General features: G+C 39.8%; 1 protein-coding gene across 1 annotated transcript in view; it reads right to left on the bottom strand.

The window, feature by feature from the left end:
* Window positions 1-1120: 1120 nt before the first annotated feature.
* The window catches only part of stxbp5a (syntaxin binding protein 5a (tomosyn)), a 56261-nt gene continuing 38162 nt past the window's right edge, over window positions 1121-19219 (bottom strand). Inside the window, 17 exon segments of the mRNA XM_083535683.1 lie at window positions 1121-4905; window positions 4999-5219; window positions 5882-5993; window positions 6075-6240; window positions 6337-6703; window positions 6874-7128; window positions 8293-8343; window positions 9604-9651; window positions 10659-10721; window positions 11312-11463; window positions 12255-12380; window positions 13328-13506; window positions 14551-14771; window positions 16100-16140; window positions 16262-16329; window positions 17180-17327; window positions 18179-18251. Of these exon segments, the coding sequence (XP_083391809.1) occupies window positions 4864-4905; window positions 4999-5219; window positions 5882-5993; window positions 6075-6240; window positions 6337-6703; window positions 6874-7128; window positions 8293-8343; window positions 9604-9651; window positions 10659-10721; window positions 11312-11463; window positions 12255-12380; window positions 13328-13506; window positions 14551-14771; window positions 16100-16140; window positions 16262-16329; window positions 17180-17327; window positions 18179-18251 (2333 nt within the window). The 3' untranslated portion in view covers window positions 1121-4863.

Below are 19219 nucleotides of genomic sequence, written 5' to 3'. Positions count from 1 at the left end.
GGAGAAACTGCACCTCTTCAAGTCAGGAAGCTTTTATATATAAAATTATAGACATTTTACAGATTTGAATGATGTATTGTTTTTATCTGTACGATCAATAAAGACAGTAATTTAAGTTTGTGTCGCCATTATGAGGGAAAACCCCACAAAACGCCCCCTAGAGGGTAAATTGTGTAAAACATGGCGGATTTGGTGTTTGATTTGAGACTTGGCGCAGAAATAAAACAAAAGTTTACTGATTAAAAATATTTTTATCTGGAGTGTATTTATTTATTTTATATCTAAAGGACGTCGTGGATAAACGTATTTTTTTGCCGAAGGTTTTAATTTCGCCTCTTTTTTATTTAGTTATTTATTTATTTATGTATTTACATTTTCTATAAAAATGGTAAAAACAGAAATGCTGAATTGATAGCGTTAACAAAATTTTGTGCTGTTTACAATAATTTTATATATATATATATATATATATATATATATATATATATATATATATATATATATATATATATTAATACAAAACGAATTAAAAATGTTGTTACCTGATGAATGCATCCAGGCTGAAGATCCACATATAGAACACAAGCAGAGAAAAGATGATGATGATCAGGAATGTGTCTGATCTCAGTCATGTTCTCATCACTGACTCCCTCTGTCTCATCCACATTAACCCCAAACTTCTTACCGCCTTCTGCCTGCTGATTCTTATCTCCGTAAACTAGTCTACATCTGTGGTGAGTGAGGGTCAGGACTTTATACACCAGCGGATTGAAAAAGACAGGAAATCGGTTGTTCGGCTGAAATCGGCACGCAGTGAAAATAAAAAATATATTTCACCAAATCAGTGGATTAAAACTGAAGTAACGAGTCTGTTTTGAAAATGCAAGAAGTAAAAAGTACAGATATTTGTGTAAAAATGTAATGAGTAAAAGTAAAAAGTTCTGAAAAATAAATAGTGGAGTAAAAAACATACCAGAAAAATCTACTAAAGTACAATAACGAAGTATTTGTACTCCGTTACTTTCCTCCTCTGGAACTGTGTATCGAATGTAAAGAGTCGCCTCTGTCTCGCTTGGCCGCGATGGCCGCCGCTAGCCCGCGTAACACAATCGACACAAAATGGGTTGAATTCGTTTTTATTTATCTCCATTGCACAGTAATTTCTATCTACAGAAATTCTAACTCTTTTTTGTTGTTGTTGTGGCAGCAGATATTCACAGACATCCATGTGAAGTTTGCATAAAACTGTACAAGAAAAGTGGCTACGATGAGAAAAATACTGCAATCCAACGATTACTGCGATTATATCAAGGACGAGGGACGGAGAGATCGCGAGGAGAAGAAGAAGATCTACTTCAGAACAAAAGTTTACTATTTTCAAGATATAATGAGTTTTCGGAGTTAAAAAAAAAATGAGGAAGAACACAGGAAGTATATCAGACTTTTTTTTTTTTAGCAGATTTTTTTCTCAAGGGCAAACAATCGACACCGGACAGAATCGGGGAAAGCGAAGCGATGGAGTGATGGAGGTGCAGCCTGAGAAAAAAAAAGGCTTTAGAGGGTAAGAGTGCCTGAGAGTGGCTCACACACTGCACTTACTGTTACTGAACATTTTGAAACACAATGATAGTGGGAACCTGTAGCAAGATTCCCAAATTCTGCCAATCCATAATAATGCCGACTTCGTCAAATATTTTTTTTTCTTCTTGGAAAAAGGTCAATTGTTCTTTTGCGAAGTCTTGAAATGATATCAGCAGATTATACACAATGGTTTCCCATCATCTTTTTTTTTGTTTTTTTTTTCATCAAACTGGAACATATACACACAATTATCTCTTAAACAAACAGTTTCCTTAAAGACACAACTAAAAAAAATAAATAATCAATTAATAATTAATGAATGAGGCGTACAAACAAAACAAAAAAGATTGCAAAGGACATGTTAATGGTACCATAAACTATACACAAATACACAAGAATCCCACAAACAACATGGCATCAAATACTGTACAATTTACCAATACATTACACTAGATGGACCTAAAAGTATTGGAGAAACCAGACGTTTCCAGCCACATGTGCCAAAACGTTCCCACAAAACTAGAGGCACACCACACTATAGGATGCCTCAGGATGTGGTCGCACATTTGTCCCATCACTTGAACTAGGAGACCCAAAACCTGTTCCAGCAGGACACAAAGTGCACAGCTCCATGAAGATATGATTGACGTATGTGGAAGATCTTGAGTGGCTTGTTTGCTATAGAGCTCAAACCCTTTAAACACTAGTACCTGGCTTTCCTATCGCCCTTGTGGCTGAATAAAATCTCACAAATCTCCATAAAATCTGGTGGAACATCTTCCCAGAAGAGTGGAGCTCATTGTTTACGGGTAAATGTGGAATGGGATGCTCAAAAAAAAAAAAAAAAAAAAAAAAAAAAAGTGATGACATCGGATCAGAACCACAAAAAACCCACTGAAAATGAAATAAAAGTAAATCTTTGGCATTTCACACATGAAGTACAGGTTGAGTGACACCGATTTTCATCCTCTCTCGCTCTGTGATTTGTGGTCCCAGATTGTCAGACTTTCAATTATTTACATAATGGCGAAACTTGGGAAGAGCGAGACGAGACACGAGACACGAGACTAGACGAGACGAGACGAGACGAGACGAGACGAGGGGAGACGAGAAGAGATCCTCCAGACTTGACAAAAAAAACCAAACGGAATCTTGTATATACTGTATGTGTATTTATGTATTTACAAACGTATATAGCAGCAATGTCCTTTGCGTATGATCGATCATTAGATTAGATTCTATATAGTTAAGATCAGACTGCAAATTACAGCGGAGATCGGATTGCTTTTCTTTGTTTGTTTGTTTCTTTTTTTTTTTCAATGAATACCCCACCCACACAAAAAGAAATAAAAGATTTGAGCTAATATGGCTTTATTACTCACATTATAGATTCGTTCTGTGACCCTGATGAGAAAAGATCAAGGAATCGGATGGAAGGATTTGGTGCAAAAAAAAAGTGTAACTGGTTTAATTCCAGCACCTTATAAACCTCCTGAACAGGAAGCGTGTGTACACGTACGCCTGCTTGACTGAAATCTTGAATTTTTTTCCCCCTAACACTCCCACCTGTGATATCAACATTAAATGTAGTTTAAGTGCTCGTCTTTTTTTCTTTCTCAAAAAAAAGAAAAAATTCAATACTAATTGAGATAAAAAAAAAAATTAAAAAAAAGAGTGCAATTGCTAAAAATTAAAATTAAAATAATATATAATAATAATATATAAAAGGATTATTCACTCTGAAAAAGAGTCACCTGATGCCTATTAAATGATATAAGATAAATATCTCAGCGAAGATTTTGAAATTCTACATCCAGCCCGGCTCCCATCAAGGGGCCATCTGAAAAAATCTTTTTTTTACTTTTTTTTATTCAAGCGATTAGGTTTATCACGACGGCGTTTTAGTGCCACGTTGAATAATAATAATAATAATAATAATATTTTCGTACTGCTACGACTTTAAAGTCGAAATTACGAGAATAAAATTGCAGCACATGGGATTAAAGTCGTAATACTTTGAGAAAAATTACAAAAAATTATACAAATCAAGTCACAGCAGCACGAGAATAAAGTCGAAATTCTGAGAATAAAGTCGTCGAAATACAAGAATATAGTCTGAATATTTTAAGAAAAAAAGTAAAAGTTGAAATTACAAGAATAAAGTTGTAACAATATGAAAATAAAGTCGTAATATTTTGAGAAAAAAAAAGTCAAAATTATGAAAATAAAGTCGAAATTGCAAGAATAAAATCGTAGCAATGCGAGAAAAACGTCCATTATTATTCTCGGAATATTTTGACTCGTAATCATGTCTTATTATTTTAATTACATTTTTTTTTACGTGCCACTAAAACGCCGTCCGAGTTTATCGTTTGTCAATAACACGATGGGTACCTTCATGAAAAACGTTATTGTGCTGAGAAACATCAAACTAATTCCAAGATGTAAATCAATATATCAATAAAAAAATTTTCAATAAAAATAAAAAACTCAAACAGGTCTGGATTATTATTATTATTATTATTATTATTATTATTATTATTATTATTATTATTATTATTATTTATATTAAAGGCTAAATCATTTTTTCTTTTTTTGTTAAATGAACTAAAATCAATGATCAATTCATAAAAAAAGTAGTAGTACGTAAAAAAAAAAAAAAAAAAAGTAAGGCTAACTCTCAGGGTCATCAGGTCCGTCTCTTCCAAGACAGTGACATCACTTCCTGTGAATGGCTGCTTCTCGAACCTCCACCCTCCCCCATCCTCCAGATGCGTGCTCCCCTCGTTGTCCGAATGAACACACTTATTTTTGAAAGTTTTTATATAGAGATTTATATCGGATTTATATTTATAGAATTTTTCCTTTTTGTATTTTTTTTTTCCCAACAGATTTTTTTTTTCTTCCCACATTAAATGTTTAGTTTTAGCTTCTGGTTTTCTTTAGGAAGGAAGAAACCACAGCACGAGTATATGAGAAAATGAATTCCAAGGCTTTCAAAGGGGGTGGGGCAATAATAACTAGACAAATGCTAAATATAAAAAAAAAAAGACAAACATTGGCATACACACACACACACACACACACACACACACACTGATTCCAACAGCAGGACTGAGGTCCACACACTGTAAATTCAACATTGTGCCAGGATATAAAGACAAATCCGGTCCAGAAGAAAATAGATGGAGGACAAGACGGAAGGAAGGATGAGGGATCCGATGATGCCCCCCCCCCAAGGAAGTCAGTCGAGTCCCTTCGTGTAACTGGCTGATGTGCTGATCAGAACTGGTACCACTTCTTATCCTTACACTTTAGCATCATCTGCAGGACAGAGGAAAGTGAAGAAATTATTCTATACACAAGTAATAAATAAGAACAGCAGTAGTAACCAGTTCAAAAACTGTAACCTGGTACCTCATGGGCATGCTTGGTAAACGAGTCTGCGCTAGCCATCATGGCTGCCGTCCGCTCTTCCGCCTCGCTAAGTTTTTGCCCCCTTTCATCCAGGGCTATCCTTGCACGAGCCAGGTCGCCCACGATGCCCGCTGCTGCTCCCTTCATGCCCTCGATGCCCCCTGGTCCAGGGATGTGTTGGGCAAGACTCCGGGATGGCTTACCTGCCCCAGATTCCCCAACTATGGACATGGAAAAGGAAATCACACATACCAGGATTCAGATGTCTTTCTTACTTTAATGGACATCACTATCCATGGATCTCTTTCTCCACCCATTCACATTCAGTCATCCACATCCAGTAATTTATAACCACATCAGCCCATGGACATCTGACACATGGACATCCATATCATCCCCTTCAAAAACAGTAAAGTAAAACCAGCCATCCACATCCAACCCTGGGCATCCACATTCACCCCTGGACATCCACATCCACTTATTTACATCTAATTATAAACAAATGCATACACACATCCATGTACACCCATGGACATCCACAACAGTCTATGGACATTCACCCCAATGGTCATCCACATCTTCCCAATCCAAACCCCTGGACACCCACATCCACTAATTTACATCTACTCATAAACGTCTGCATTCACACATCAACACACATCCAACCATGGAGAGCCACCTATAAACATCCATCCATGCACAACCACCCCATCCACATCCAACCCTCTGCATCCACCTTCACCCCTGGGTATCCACATCAACCCCTGGACATCAACATCTAAAAGAATGGTAAATCTGGATGTCCATGAAAGAAAGACATGACTGTTTTCATTAGTCTCTATACATTTGTGTAAATATTAAAGAAACTTGTTTTTATCCTTACAGAGTTCTGCTCGATCCAGTGACTGTGCCCCTCCTCCAAAAAGGCCTTTAAAGAATCCCTTGTTTGGAGCCTCTGGTGTCTCAACGGGAGTGAAGAGCTCGCTGAGCATCTCCTAAAAAAATAACAAATGAACATTTTACTATTTGTCTAATGCGTTTCTGTGATCACTGCTCAAAGCGCTATATTAACAAACCTGCAAGTTCTCGCAGACCTCCTGGCTGTAGGTTATCCTCTGTATCTCTGTAGGGGAGGTTAGGTACATGGCCTGGCCCAGGTTGGTAAAGCAGAATGTCCTGGCTATCCTCATGTCTGTTAGAGGCAGGTAGTTAACATCCAGTAATGGTCTGAGCCCTGGCAAGCTGGATGTAGACGAGAACAAGGACAGAGCGTTCAAGATTTGTATTTGGAGGTTTGGAAGACCTCTTTTAGAAGAACTTACTGTATGTCTGCAGTACCTGAGGGTCATGATGTGTCCATTAGCACAGAAGCAAGCCACACAGATTCCCGGGCCAGCTTGCACCACGTCTGCCCTCAGCACAAACGACGTCTCGGTGATGTTGTGCTTGAAGATGCAGGTTTGGGAAGGCAACGAAATCACTTTGGCCTGTTTCTCTGAGCACACCACCATGTACTGGTTCTCATTCAGGTCCTGTGAGGTGGTCGAGGGCGACACGGACACCGGCCTCCTCCTCCTTGCCTTCTCCCTCTCCTCGCTGTCAGCGTTCGCCTCATACCACAGCTCAGAGGGAGGCGAAAGCAGGGTGCCTGAACCATCTAGGAAGGCCAGCCGGGTGATGCTTCCTTTAAGTCTAATAGATGTACCTAAACAACCGATGAACAGATTTTAAACCTTTAAATCTTCTGCTAATGACTCAATTCTCACTACTACTTTTGTGTCCTGTCTTGGGATGTGAAGTTTCATGGACTCTTGCTTACAAAATATTAGCCAGAAATCAGTCTAGGCCAGAACTTGAGCAACAAAAGGAACTCACCACTGGGGGAGACGATGACCGGCTGCAGCAGGCGTTGCTCTCCCGGTGGAGGCATGTTTATGTTGATAGCAAGGACGGAACCCAGTGAGGTGCCCACCCACAGGGCAGGGCTCAGAGAGCTGTCCGTTTTGCGTGTGTACGTCTGGGAGAAGTAGAATGATGTGATGGCTTCTCGTGCCTCCTTGTCAATGCTGGTCACGCTGGAGCTGCGAGAACGGCTAAACGAGTTGTCCCTGGTGTCTAGCGGACCGCCGCCTCGCGGAGGACATACCGAGAGTAAGACAGTTGGGGGAAAAAAAGAGGAGAAGTAAAGCTCCTGTTTTACGAAATTTTTTTATAATTGACTATTATGAGCGACTGATACAAGGGGTGGAGTGGGAGTTTAGTTCTCAATGATGGGATCAGCAAAATGAGAACGTTCATCTCATCCATACTTGCTCAGGGGACCAGAGGTGGCAGCTGGACGTGGCTGGGATTTGAACTTACGACTTTTGGTTCCAAAGTTTAATGCCCTAACCACTAAGCTACCATCTCCTTACAGCTGAATCATTGAATAATACAACAATGGCGTTGTCGACAAACTCATGCATGCTTCTTCGCTGAATGAAAATGCATCGAGTCAGCACATGTTCATGAATTTACATGTTTTTTTTGTATTGAAATTGTGGAACATCCTGCACTCCAGTGTCTCCAGACTCTCCATTATGGATGGCTTTTTTTATTTACTTATACGAGGGGTATGAGTGGTATCTGGGTGGTATCTTCCAGGGTATCAAAGTACAGGGGGTGTTTTTTTGTTGTTGTTGTAACATACAGAGACTCCCATCAGTTCAACAGTATACAGTAGGTACTGTTAAACATAAGATAGACCTGTAAATATCCTGTCCAGTGATGTATTGGCCGTAATAAATCAAATGTAGCTAATGAATGGGTGGTGGGGGTTGTGGGAGTATTTGAGGATACCCTGACCAATCTATCGAAAGTTAAACCAGTCCACATTGATTGATTTTCTCCACTGATTCGTATACAGAAATCTTTACACACAATATATAGACAAAGGATTGTGGACGCTTGACCACAAGATTGCTATGTGCTTCTTTAATGAGTGTCCCATTCCAGATTAAATAATAAACTCCACTCTTCTGGGAAGATGTTCAACTAGATTTTGAAAAAATTGAGGAGACTTGGGGTATCATTCCAATTCAACCCAATAGTGTTGGAGCTCTATAGCTCAAACATCTAACTCATGGAAAGTAAAAACTCATGGACCTGGATTTGTGCACTTTGGGTCATGCTGGAGCAGGTAAGCGGACTAAAGAAAGTGTGAGCATTTATTATATAAACTGCAAAACATCTGAATGATTTTTCAGGAGCCTTCAAATGGCAGACAATGAAATATATGAAGAATTCAAAACTTACCCAAGTCTGGCTTTAGCTCAGTAGGCAAGCTCAATTTCCGCGACATCTTTGCTGGAAGAAAGAAAACACCTCTTTATCGTTCAAGACCCACCCAGGATATTGTCATGCACTTCTTTTTTTCCTTAGTAAATATTCCTCAATTGGACAGGAAGGAAATGCTGCATGCTGGACAGACATGACCAGGAAGTGATTGTTTGGGTCTCAGAACGACCCTGGAGGAACAAAACGGCCATCAACCTCATGCCACAAGCATGCAGCAGGGACCAGACAGGAGAAGGAAACCAGAAATCAATCAATCTATCTATCTATCTATCTATCTATCTATCTATCTATCTATCTATCTATCTATCTATCTATCTATCTATCTATCTATCTATCTATCTATCTATCTATCTATCTATCTATCTATCTATCTATCTATCTATTTACTGATAAACCCTCACAACTAACGGGTCAATATACACTACATCGCCAAAAGTTTGTGGACACCTGACCTTAAGATGGCTATGTTCTTCTTTTTGAACGTCTCATTTCACAGAATGTTCTCATTTACTCTTATAATTCGCTCCACGCTTCTGAGAAGATGTTCCACTAGATTTCCTGGAGATTTGTGCAGCTTTCATTCAGCCACTGATGGAGGTAAGGAAGCGAGGAGGCCTGAGGGTGGTGTTCACCTTCATCCTTTAGGTGTTCAATATGGTTTGTTCTTTATAGGAGGCCACTTAAGATCTTCCACACACAACCATGGAAAGTAGATCTTCATGGTGGTGGCTTTGCGCATTTGATCTCATGCTTGACATTTCATGCTATGGCGTCTAGAGTTGTCCCAGACAATTGTGTGGATGTGAACTTGGCGGTAGGCAGTTTGGAGAAAAAAGTACATACGGGTGGGAAAGTCGGGTGTCCGAATACTTTTGGCATCACAGTGTGGATCATAAATGTGTTTATTTACTATTTTGAAATGGCATAAACTTCCCGATTTCTCATTATGGCTACGAAACAAGACGGAAAAGTCAGAAATAACGAGCGTAGCTACAGAAAGTTCATGTGATCTTTATCTATGTGGGTCTGTGTGACAAACGCATGCAATCCACATCAGCTTTCCAGATCAATCCAACAGACATTTATATATATTTTCCACTTTGGTTTTCCAGACAGAGACAGTGGTTGTCCACACACACACACACACACACACACACACACACACACACACACACACACACACACACACACACACACACACACACACACACACACAGGGAGCAGCGGGGCGGGGAAGCGAGGGCCTGTTCCTCCGTCTGTCCATCTTACCTCCTCTACCGGCGCCGTTGTAGAATTGCTGATGGTTAGACGTCAACACTTATTTCGAGGGGAACAGGAAAGCAAAGCATTCTGCAGTTAGAAACGTTCCCTCGATTCGTTTCGGGGGGAAAAAAATTAAAAATTTAATAAAAAAGAATTGACGCCGAATAGTTATTTATTTATTTGTTTGTTTGTTTATTTATTTATTTTATTGGATTATGTGGTAAAGTGATTTTCTTAATTCTTTTTTCTCATTAAACTGACATCCTGACATTTCGGTTCCAATATCACATTTTTATCTTTTAATTTAATTTAATTTAATTTAATTTAATTTAATTTAACTTAATTTAATTTAATTTAATTTAATTTAATTTAATTAAAAAAAAAAAATTTTCAAAGTCAGATCAACTTTTTTTTTTTTTTCTTTTTTAATAAGGTAGATAACACAATCGAAAGAAAGACATTGGATTTAATTATTCTCTCTCTCGCTTTCTCATTTTCTCTTTCTTTCTCACAGTTTCTCCTTTTTCTCTCTTTCTAATTTCCTCTCATGGTCTCATTTTCTCTCTCTGTCGCACTTTCATTTTTTCCTTCTCTCGCTTTCTCACTTTTTTCTGTCTCATCTTCTCATCTCTCTCTCTCTCTCTCTCTCTCTCTCTCTCTCTCTCTCTCTCTCTCTCTCTCTCTCTCTCTCTCTCTCGCATTCTCAACCATTCTCTATCATTTACTCTCTCGCTTTCTCTTTCTTTCACATTCGCATTTTCTCTCTGTCTATCTTACTTATCTTCAGTTATTGAGTTCGAATGTTCTGGACGTCGTTTTTAGCATTAGTACTATTAGTGAGGTGAACCCCCACCTCCCCCAGACCCCCTGAACCCTCGGACCCCTGGACCTGCTACGGCCCCCTCATTTTACATTTTCTTGCTTGTACGCCACATCTGTCCTCTGAACATGATCATTCGATTAAAAATGAATAAAGAAAAACACTAAATGAAAAGGCTTCAGTCTGGAGGCGTGTGTTTCGGTGCTGTAGACCCCCTGGTGCACACTGAAGGTCATGTTACCTGAGGTGGGCGATTTGCAGCGATCCTCACTCGTGGCTGAGCCTTCGTTGATGTCACAAAGCCCTACAAACAGAAATAGAGGTTTCAGTCAACACCTCTGATTGACCTTCAGCAGAGACACAACCGCAAACTACATGATGGAACGAGAAGAACAGGACGTGGAGGAGAAGAACCAATGGTTTTTACTGAATGGATCCAAATGACACTTTAAAATTTTATATACGCCAATGTCTCTACCATTACCAAACTGTTGGTGTTATCTCCTTGTTTTGAAAGACCTGAGTTTAATGTATGTAAGCATAGTCGAGCTGCATTCCCTGCCTCCACCACTGGAGGTCATCCCACTACCCCGACACCTGCTTCACTGAGGTGCAACAGGACTTCGCTAGTCCACAGTGGTGTAAAGTATTTGAGTAAATGTACTTTGTTTCTCTTTCTGGCTTCTTTTTCGTTTTTTTTTCGGGGGGTTTTAAAGATAGAAGCAACTTTTACTCTTCACTTAACTACATTTATGATTCACATGATGTTCTTTTTTACTCCACTATATTTTCATTGACAATTACATTTTGCACAAGGCCTAGTGTGTCTTTTGAGCCCACTTTCAAAACAACTCAAGTGCTAGTCCACCTCGTGATCGTCATGGGGCGTCTTACCTCCGGACAGCTGCCTGCTCTTGCGGGGCGACCGCGGCTGTCTCTGGTACGGGTCGCTGGAGCCGTACAGGTCTACGGTGCTCAGGTTCAGCAGAACAGCCTTCTGGAGGTAATCCACCACAACTAGGCCATAAGTATTGCCAAAGACCATGCTACAGAGGGCAGAAGAGGGTGGAGGGGGTATCATTATAAAAACGTGAATGATTTTTTTATAACAATTAATACCACTAATGCAACTAATAATGATACTAAAAATAATAATAACAAAAGTAAAAAAAACTCTTCTGTTCTGCTGCATTTTGTTATAGAGGGCATTAGATAAATAAACAGATAAATAAATAAATAAATACACCAAGTGTAAATTTGGTTTAGAGTATCTGTGATCCTTCACAATCAGCACTGTGTAGCTTAATTTACATGAAGCTGTTGCTTTAACCAATCAGATCGCGAGTTGCAGACACCGGGGCCCTCTAGCAGGCGTCCGATAGCATCGCTTTTGTCACATCCTTTAATCGAATGCGCTTGTCAGAGCTTCCAAACTGCATCTGTAGCAGAAGCTTAAATATATACGTGTGGATTTAATAGCTGTTTTCTTTTTTTTAACTTCACAACAGCTGACTGAGGAGAAGAAACTGATTCGGTCGCCAAAAGCGTTCGAAACATGTTACGTTTTTCATGAACTGTTCATACATTTCCTGTAGAATTTGCACAGGAGGCTGATGAGGAGAATATTGATGCTTCTGCTAGAGATGATGTATGTGGAGGTGCAGTTGTGGCTTCAGTGAAAGGAGACGTGTTGAATTGTGTTCATTGTTTGTCTCGCTTTACTGATGGTTTCTACAAATGTGGCTTCATAATGACGGGATTAAGAGGTTTCAGGACACCACTGAAGGCTTTTTCTATTGAGGGATAAAGCAATAAAAGAACACAAAAAAACCCTCACATGCCGTATGAAGAGTTGATGGCCAGACTGCTGATCTGCTGCGGCGGCTCTCCGCTGACCCAAACCAACTGCACCACCAACTCCACCTGATATCCAGGAAACTGTTTCAGAGGACTGCTGCGTACCCTGAGCGAGAGAGAGAGAACGAGAGAATAGATGCATATTGCAGGATTTGAGAAGAAACAAGGCGTATATACTGTATAATGCGTAAGGAAAACGAAGATCCGTTCGGTCAATTTCCGTCTGCGAACATCAGTGACGGTTCGAACTCGTCGATGCTGTGAAGTGATCATGGGGAAATGTCATAAGGGGAAAACCCACTGAACATTTTGAAAGCCTGACCTTGGGCTGTTCTTCACCTCCAAAGTTGTGCACGGACATCCCGTAACACAGGGGCCCCCACATTTGGCCCTCTGAACAATGCCAGAGACATATTTTGAAATATGTTTTACTCGTATCATATCTGTATATGATAATAAAGGTCGGCTTCCAAAGTTAAATCTCACTTAGTTATTAGGGATAAGTTGAGAAACTATCGGCTATGGGCAAAAAAAACCGATACCAATAGTTTTTCCGGGGTTCTGGTCCACTGTCATTGCGAGAGCGGCCTCTAGAGGCGAATCACTGGCACTGGTTTGTTGCTGTTTTGCTGCACGGAGACCGCTACGTTGTATTGATTATTTATAATTCCTTCTAGTTCTAGATAGACAGACATAGATAGTACGATCCAACCTTTAATGGTAAAATCCACTATCGGTCGACCTCTAGTTATTAATATGAAACAAAAAATGGCGTCATGATAGTAGCTCTTTTAATAGGATCTTGAAAAGTATCGCTTATTTGTCTGTACGCTGCAGAACAAACTCATAAATTAATCCAGCATTAAGAGGCAGAATAAATACATTTAATCATAATTAAATCTCCATAATAATAATAATAATACTGGTAGTCGCTTCGGCCTCACATTAAAAAAAGGAAAAAATGATGAGACCCTCACAGAAAAAGGTTTGTGGACCCGTGCTGTAACACAATGTATCCTTGAAAGATAAGGAGGAAAATAAGAGAGACGTTACTTGAGACAGGGTACGTTATCTCTCATGCCGTCTGACGAGTTGCTGCTGGTGGAGGTGTGTGTGTGCGGCGCGGCGTTCTGAGGACTCGGCGACGTGTTCGGAGTCAGAAGAGCCGGCGTCTGATCCCCTTCCGGTGACTCGAGGTCGTTCGGGTCGTACTGCAATCGGACCTCCAAGAGCTGTGTGAACACATCCATCCACAATCGGTCTTTCCACCCTTTAATACACGAGGCGTGGCCAAAAGTATGTGGACACCCCATCGTAAGATCGCTGTGCTTCTTTTCTGAACGTCATCCCTTTAATAACAAGCTCAATTTTTTCTGGGACGTTCCTATAGAATTTGTGGAGATTCGTGAGATTGAATTTATCCACAAAAGCTTTCGAAAGTGATGTAGGTGAGGTAGTGAGGAGGTTCTTATTCATCTCAAACATGTTTGAGCTCTATAGCAGGCAAGATCTTTTATTCCAACCCTTTGGCTATGCCTCATGCTGGAGCAGGTTTTTTAGAAAGAAGCATGTTGTTGCAATCTTATTGGGTGTCCCAATACTTTTGGCAAAAACAATGTTGCGGTTCAACAAAAATGCAGAGGAACGTCGCTTTCTAATCACAAATACAGGTGAACCCCCGTTCCTCAAAATTTACCCCCAAACACCTGCGTCAATTAAAACAAATCAGTTAATTGCATTTAATTCTCCACAGAACAATTGGAATAATTATAAACTCATTCCCAGTAGTGTCACTTTTCATAATTTAGGGACGTTACTGAAGTGTGTGTGTGTGTGTGTGTGTGTGTGTGTGTGTGTGTGTGTGTGAGAGAAACATGTCAGGGGACCCAAGGTGCTAATGGGCTCAATTTGCTACAATTAAGCCATGCTGCTAATATTCAACAGCTGATGGCACTCATGCTAATCGCTCGTCTGCGTCTGCACTTAGCAAAGCGAATCACGCGATCAGTGTAAACGTGGGTTTTTTCATCCTTGCCAAAAAAAAAAAACCCACGTAAATCTTTTTATAATTTTTTTTAATATATTCGTTTTTATAAATAACGTTTATGAGCTTTTGGGTTTTCACAGCTGTTTGTATACAAAAAGTCATTTCAGAGACTGGAGAATTATTATTATTATTATTATTATTATTATTACTACTACTGGCATAAAGAAAGAAAGGGTCACACACACACACACACACACACACACACACACACACACACACACACACACACCTGTATGACCTCAGTCATGACCTCCTGTTTGCTGAACCTGTAGATGACGACGTGAGCAGACACTCCAGCGACGCACAGCATCCGGCTGTCTGGACACCAGGCCATGAGCTGGATAGCGAAAGGATCCTCGTCTACGATCTCAGTGTAGGTCTTCTCCTCCTTACCACGAACCTTCTCAAACACCTTCACCGTCTTCAGCTTATACAACACCTGGAGCATTACTGAGAGAGGAGAGAGAAAAAGAGGAAATATATTTACTAAAGAAATACACTAAATCTATATCTGTCTGTCTGTCTGTCTGTCTGTCTGTCTGTCTGTCTGTCTGTCTGTCTGTCTGTCTGTCTGTCTATCTATCTATCTATCTATCTATCTATCTATCTATCTATCTATCTATCTATCTATGGGGCTAATAATGTAGTGTCTAGATAGACTAAAAAATAAAATAGACATATATGTGTGTGTGTGTGTGTGTGTGTGTGTGTGTGTGTGTGTGTGTGCACGCGCACGCCTTTGGTGCTAATAGACCATTTGCAGGCGTTGAGGCGAAGCGAATGACATTTTTTTTCCCTCCTGAACAGAATGACGGCTCCCTGTATAATTAGTCTTCATATTCCCACGGCCATTTACGCAAATCTGTATTAAATAAATCCTCGTTAGTACGATGAAGACGTTAGAAAGTAATAATGTAATAACGAGCATTGGGGGGGAGGGGGGGGGGGGGGGGTCAGAAGGCTGCTCTATGGCGTTTCCATGGCGATTTTGACGCGTCATTAATATCGCTCCGTATCAGGGTTTCGTTCGTATGAGGACTAACAGGAAGCGACTGAGAATAAGGGATGAGGTGAGATGAAGTGACGCTCGTAGGACGTGTAGAGGACGTGTAGAGGACGTGAAGAGGACCTGAAGAGAAGTAGTTCTTTTGTGGCCCCCGAAACGGAACTCAAGACACAAAACATCCTCAAACTTACAATTTTACTTTAGCAAAAACAAATACAAAACAAAAACATCAGTTCTGTTTGTAGTCGTATTTCTCTGATGTTGAACAAACAACATATTTCGTAATTTTACATTTCATAATTCTTTGGTGATATTTCAGCGTGATGCGCTGCATAAAATTGATATTTATTTCAATATTTCTCTTTCTAACTCATTATAGTTTACGTAGGTTGACAATCCTGACATACAAGTCAAATAATTTTTGTAAATAATTTTTTTATCTAGATTCTAGGATTTCTATGTGGCCCCTCTAGCGACATCTGGTGGCCACCCATGGGGTTGCGGCCCCCAGTTTGAAAACCACTGGTGTTGAACATGTAGAGAACGTGTAATGGACCTATAGAGGACGTGCAAAGACGGACCATCAGATTGGTCTCTGAGCAGAGATCGGAACATGGGGTTATATGGCATATTACAATTTATATAGTCTTTTGACCTTCATGTATAATGGGTTAATTATCCTAATAGCATTTTATGGTTTTCATCATAAATGTAAATCTTTCGAATATATATTGAGAATATAAAAAACGAGGATTCGAGGTGTGATACTGACTTGCAGAGGCATCCCAAAACTTCACAGAACCATCAGCGTGCCTACAAAAAAGCAAGACAGACAGGGCTAGGGTTAAACCGTTTCGTTCACACACACACACACACACACACACACACACACACACACACACACACACACACACACACACACACACACACTTACCCAGTTATTATGATTTCTGGATAGCTCTGAGTGCCCTGGCCCCAGTTTCCACCACTTATAGGCCACTCCTGTAACAACCAGACAACCGAACGCATTATTATTCCATTTACAGCACAGCTGCACCGCATGGGCAAAACATTTGAAAACCTGTGTTTGTTTTTGTTTGTTTTCCATCTATATGTGATTCTTTCCCAAACTGTACATAGCACATAGTACTTTTCCAGTCCAAGCCTCCTTACCTACATAACTTTACTAGTGCCCTTGTGGCTGAATGAAATCATACAAATCTCCAAAAATTCTTGTAGAACATCTTTCCAGAAGATTGAACAAGTGTTGAATGGGATCCTTAAGCGTATGGTCAGGTGTACACGAACGTTCGGCCGTACCATGTAGGTGCTTTTAGATCGTTCTGCTCTTGTGTAAGAGAAGGTTCTAAAGCTAGTCGGGGAGATGAAGGGATCGAGGGAAGAAAAAAGAAAAAACACTGAATAAAGAAACGGAAAAAGTCGAGCAGCGTGTCGGAGTCGATCTGTTCTTCTCGCTGTGCTACACAACGACGCATAAAGAGTGAACTTTGGGGTCGGTCGAACGTCTCGACAAATACTTCATAATGTGAGCTGCAGCATTTTGGGTGAATGGAACTGCACGGCAGGGTGCACACACACACACACACACACACACACACACACACACACACACACACACACACCCATCATATATATACTGTATATATATTTATATTTATATTATATAATAAGATATAATAATATTAAATATAGATATTTTTTATATATTATAATATATATTTGATTAATATTTATTATAATTATTTATTTCTATATTAATTGTTCATTTTTTCACCTATAGTTTTGCGTTTTCTACGTACGTCATAACTACGTGCTCGTGTGCGGTTCCCACCTTTTTGCTGTAGCCCTGACGTTTCTGGCGTGAGCCGACCGAATAAAGTGCAGGAACGAGGTCCACGGGACAGTCGGCCACGTATTCGCAACACGTCACTGGAGACTCGTGAATCGTCATGGGGTAAGGGTTTTCGAAGATGGGATAACTGTGAGAACGTGAACACGCATGTTAGTAATAATAATAATAATAATAATAATAATAATATTAATAATAATCATATACTTGGTGTATTTATAATTGTTAATGTCCTCAATGTGATCGTATTAATTGTCCCTGGTGTGGCAATAAATAAATATGAATGTCATTGGTGTGTCAGTAAAAAAAAAAAATAAATAAAATGTAATGTCCTTTGTTTGGTCATGTGACTGTCCTCGGTGTGTCAATAATAATAATGTTACCGTCCTGGGTTTGATAACGATAATGTCTTCGGGGTTAAAACAATTTTTACTCTTAAAGTCCTCGGTGTGGAGTAAAATGCTAATTTTCATCAGTAATAAAAATTTTCCTGTCCTTAGTTTGATTAAGATAATGTCCCTGGTGTGTCGGCAATAAAGATTTTAGCGTCCTTCGGGTTGATAATACGTATGTCCTTGGTGTTTTAATAATAGTGATATGACTGTTTTTTTGGGTTTACTAATGTCCTTGGTGTGTCAATAACAAAAACCGTTCTGTCCATGGTGTGATAATATTGTCCTTGGTGTGTAAATAATAAAAATGTTTCTGTCATTGTTTTGATAATGATAACGTCCTTGGTGTGTCAATAATAAAAATGTCCTCGGTTTGATAATGATAATGTCCTTGGTGTGTCAATAATAAAAGAATTCTGTCCCTGGTGTGATAATATTGTCCTTGGTGTGTCAATAATAAAAATGTCCTCGGTTAGATAATGATAATGTCCTCGGTGGTTCAATAAAAGTAATGTTACTGTCCTTGGTGTGATGATGATAATAATCTTAATGATCTGATGATAAAAGATGTTCAAAAACAACCACATACCCATTTTGTGCGAGGTCAATAACAACTAAATCCTTTTCTAGAAGGGCCACTACAGCATAAGGTTCCTGAAAATCTATACAGAGCAGACAGAAAGACGGTATAGAGATATAGTTTATATCTGAACTAAAGGTCAAACTTTCAGCACAAACTCTTTTACAAGCAGCTGCACAGAGTATATACAGCTAAATACACAAATGTACAGTATACACAAACACACACAAATACATATAAACATACACACACATATATATATATACATACATATGCATACACACAGAAACACACAATAACAGTTACACAAACACCTGTATGAGTAAACACACACATACCTATACACGCTCTCACACACATGCATGCATGTATATACAACACACCATCAACACACTATTAATATATATATATATGAGTGGTGTAACAGTATTTGTACAGGCCTTTCGGTTCATTACACACGTGTACAAATGCAATTCTCATGTTCGGAACATAGTTACAATCTGAGTTCCCTCAGGAATGTATTAAGTAACGGACTGAAAGTTTGTTTAGTCTCCGCCTTGCAATTTAAGCACTTTTTTATAATTATTATTAAGCATACACAACAATGTCAGGGGTATAAAAAAATAAAAAATAAAATAGAGTTAGCGCAGTGTCAATGTTAGGATACGGGGGCAAGGTTACCGTTAGGATACAGGGGCAGGTTTACCGCTAGGATACGGGGGCAGGGTTACCGTTAGGATATGGGGGCAAGGTTACCGTTAGGATACAGGGGCAGGTTTACCGCTAGGATACGGGGGCAGGGTTACCGTTAGGATACGGGGGCAGGTTTACCGTTAGGATACGGGGGCAGGTTTACCGTTAGGATACGGGGGCAGGGTTACGGTTAGGATACGGGGGCAGGGTTACCGTTAGGATACGGGGGCAGGTTTACCGTTAGGATACGGGGGCAGGGTTACCGTTGGGATACGGGGGCAGGGTTACCGTTGGGATACGGGGGCAGGTTTACCGTTAGGATACGGGGGCAGGGTTACCGTTGGGATACGGGGGCAG

Source organism: Silurus aristotelis (assembly GCF_946808225.1).
Source record: "Silurus aristotelis genome assembly, chromosome: 29".
NCBI classification, from domain to species: Eukaryota; Metazoa; Chordata; class Actinopteri; order Siluriformes; family Siluridae; genus Silurus; species Silurus aristotelis.
This window is presented reverse-complemented; position numbering and strand designations above follow the sequence as displayed.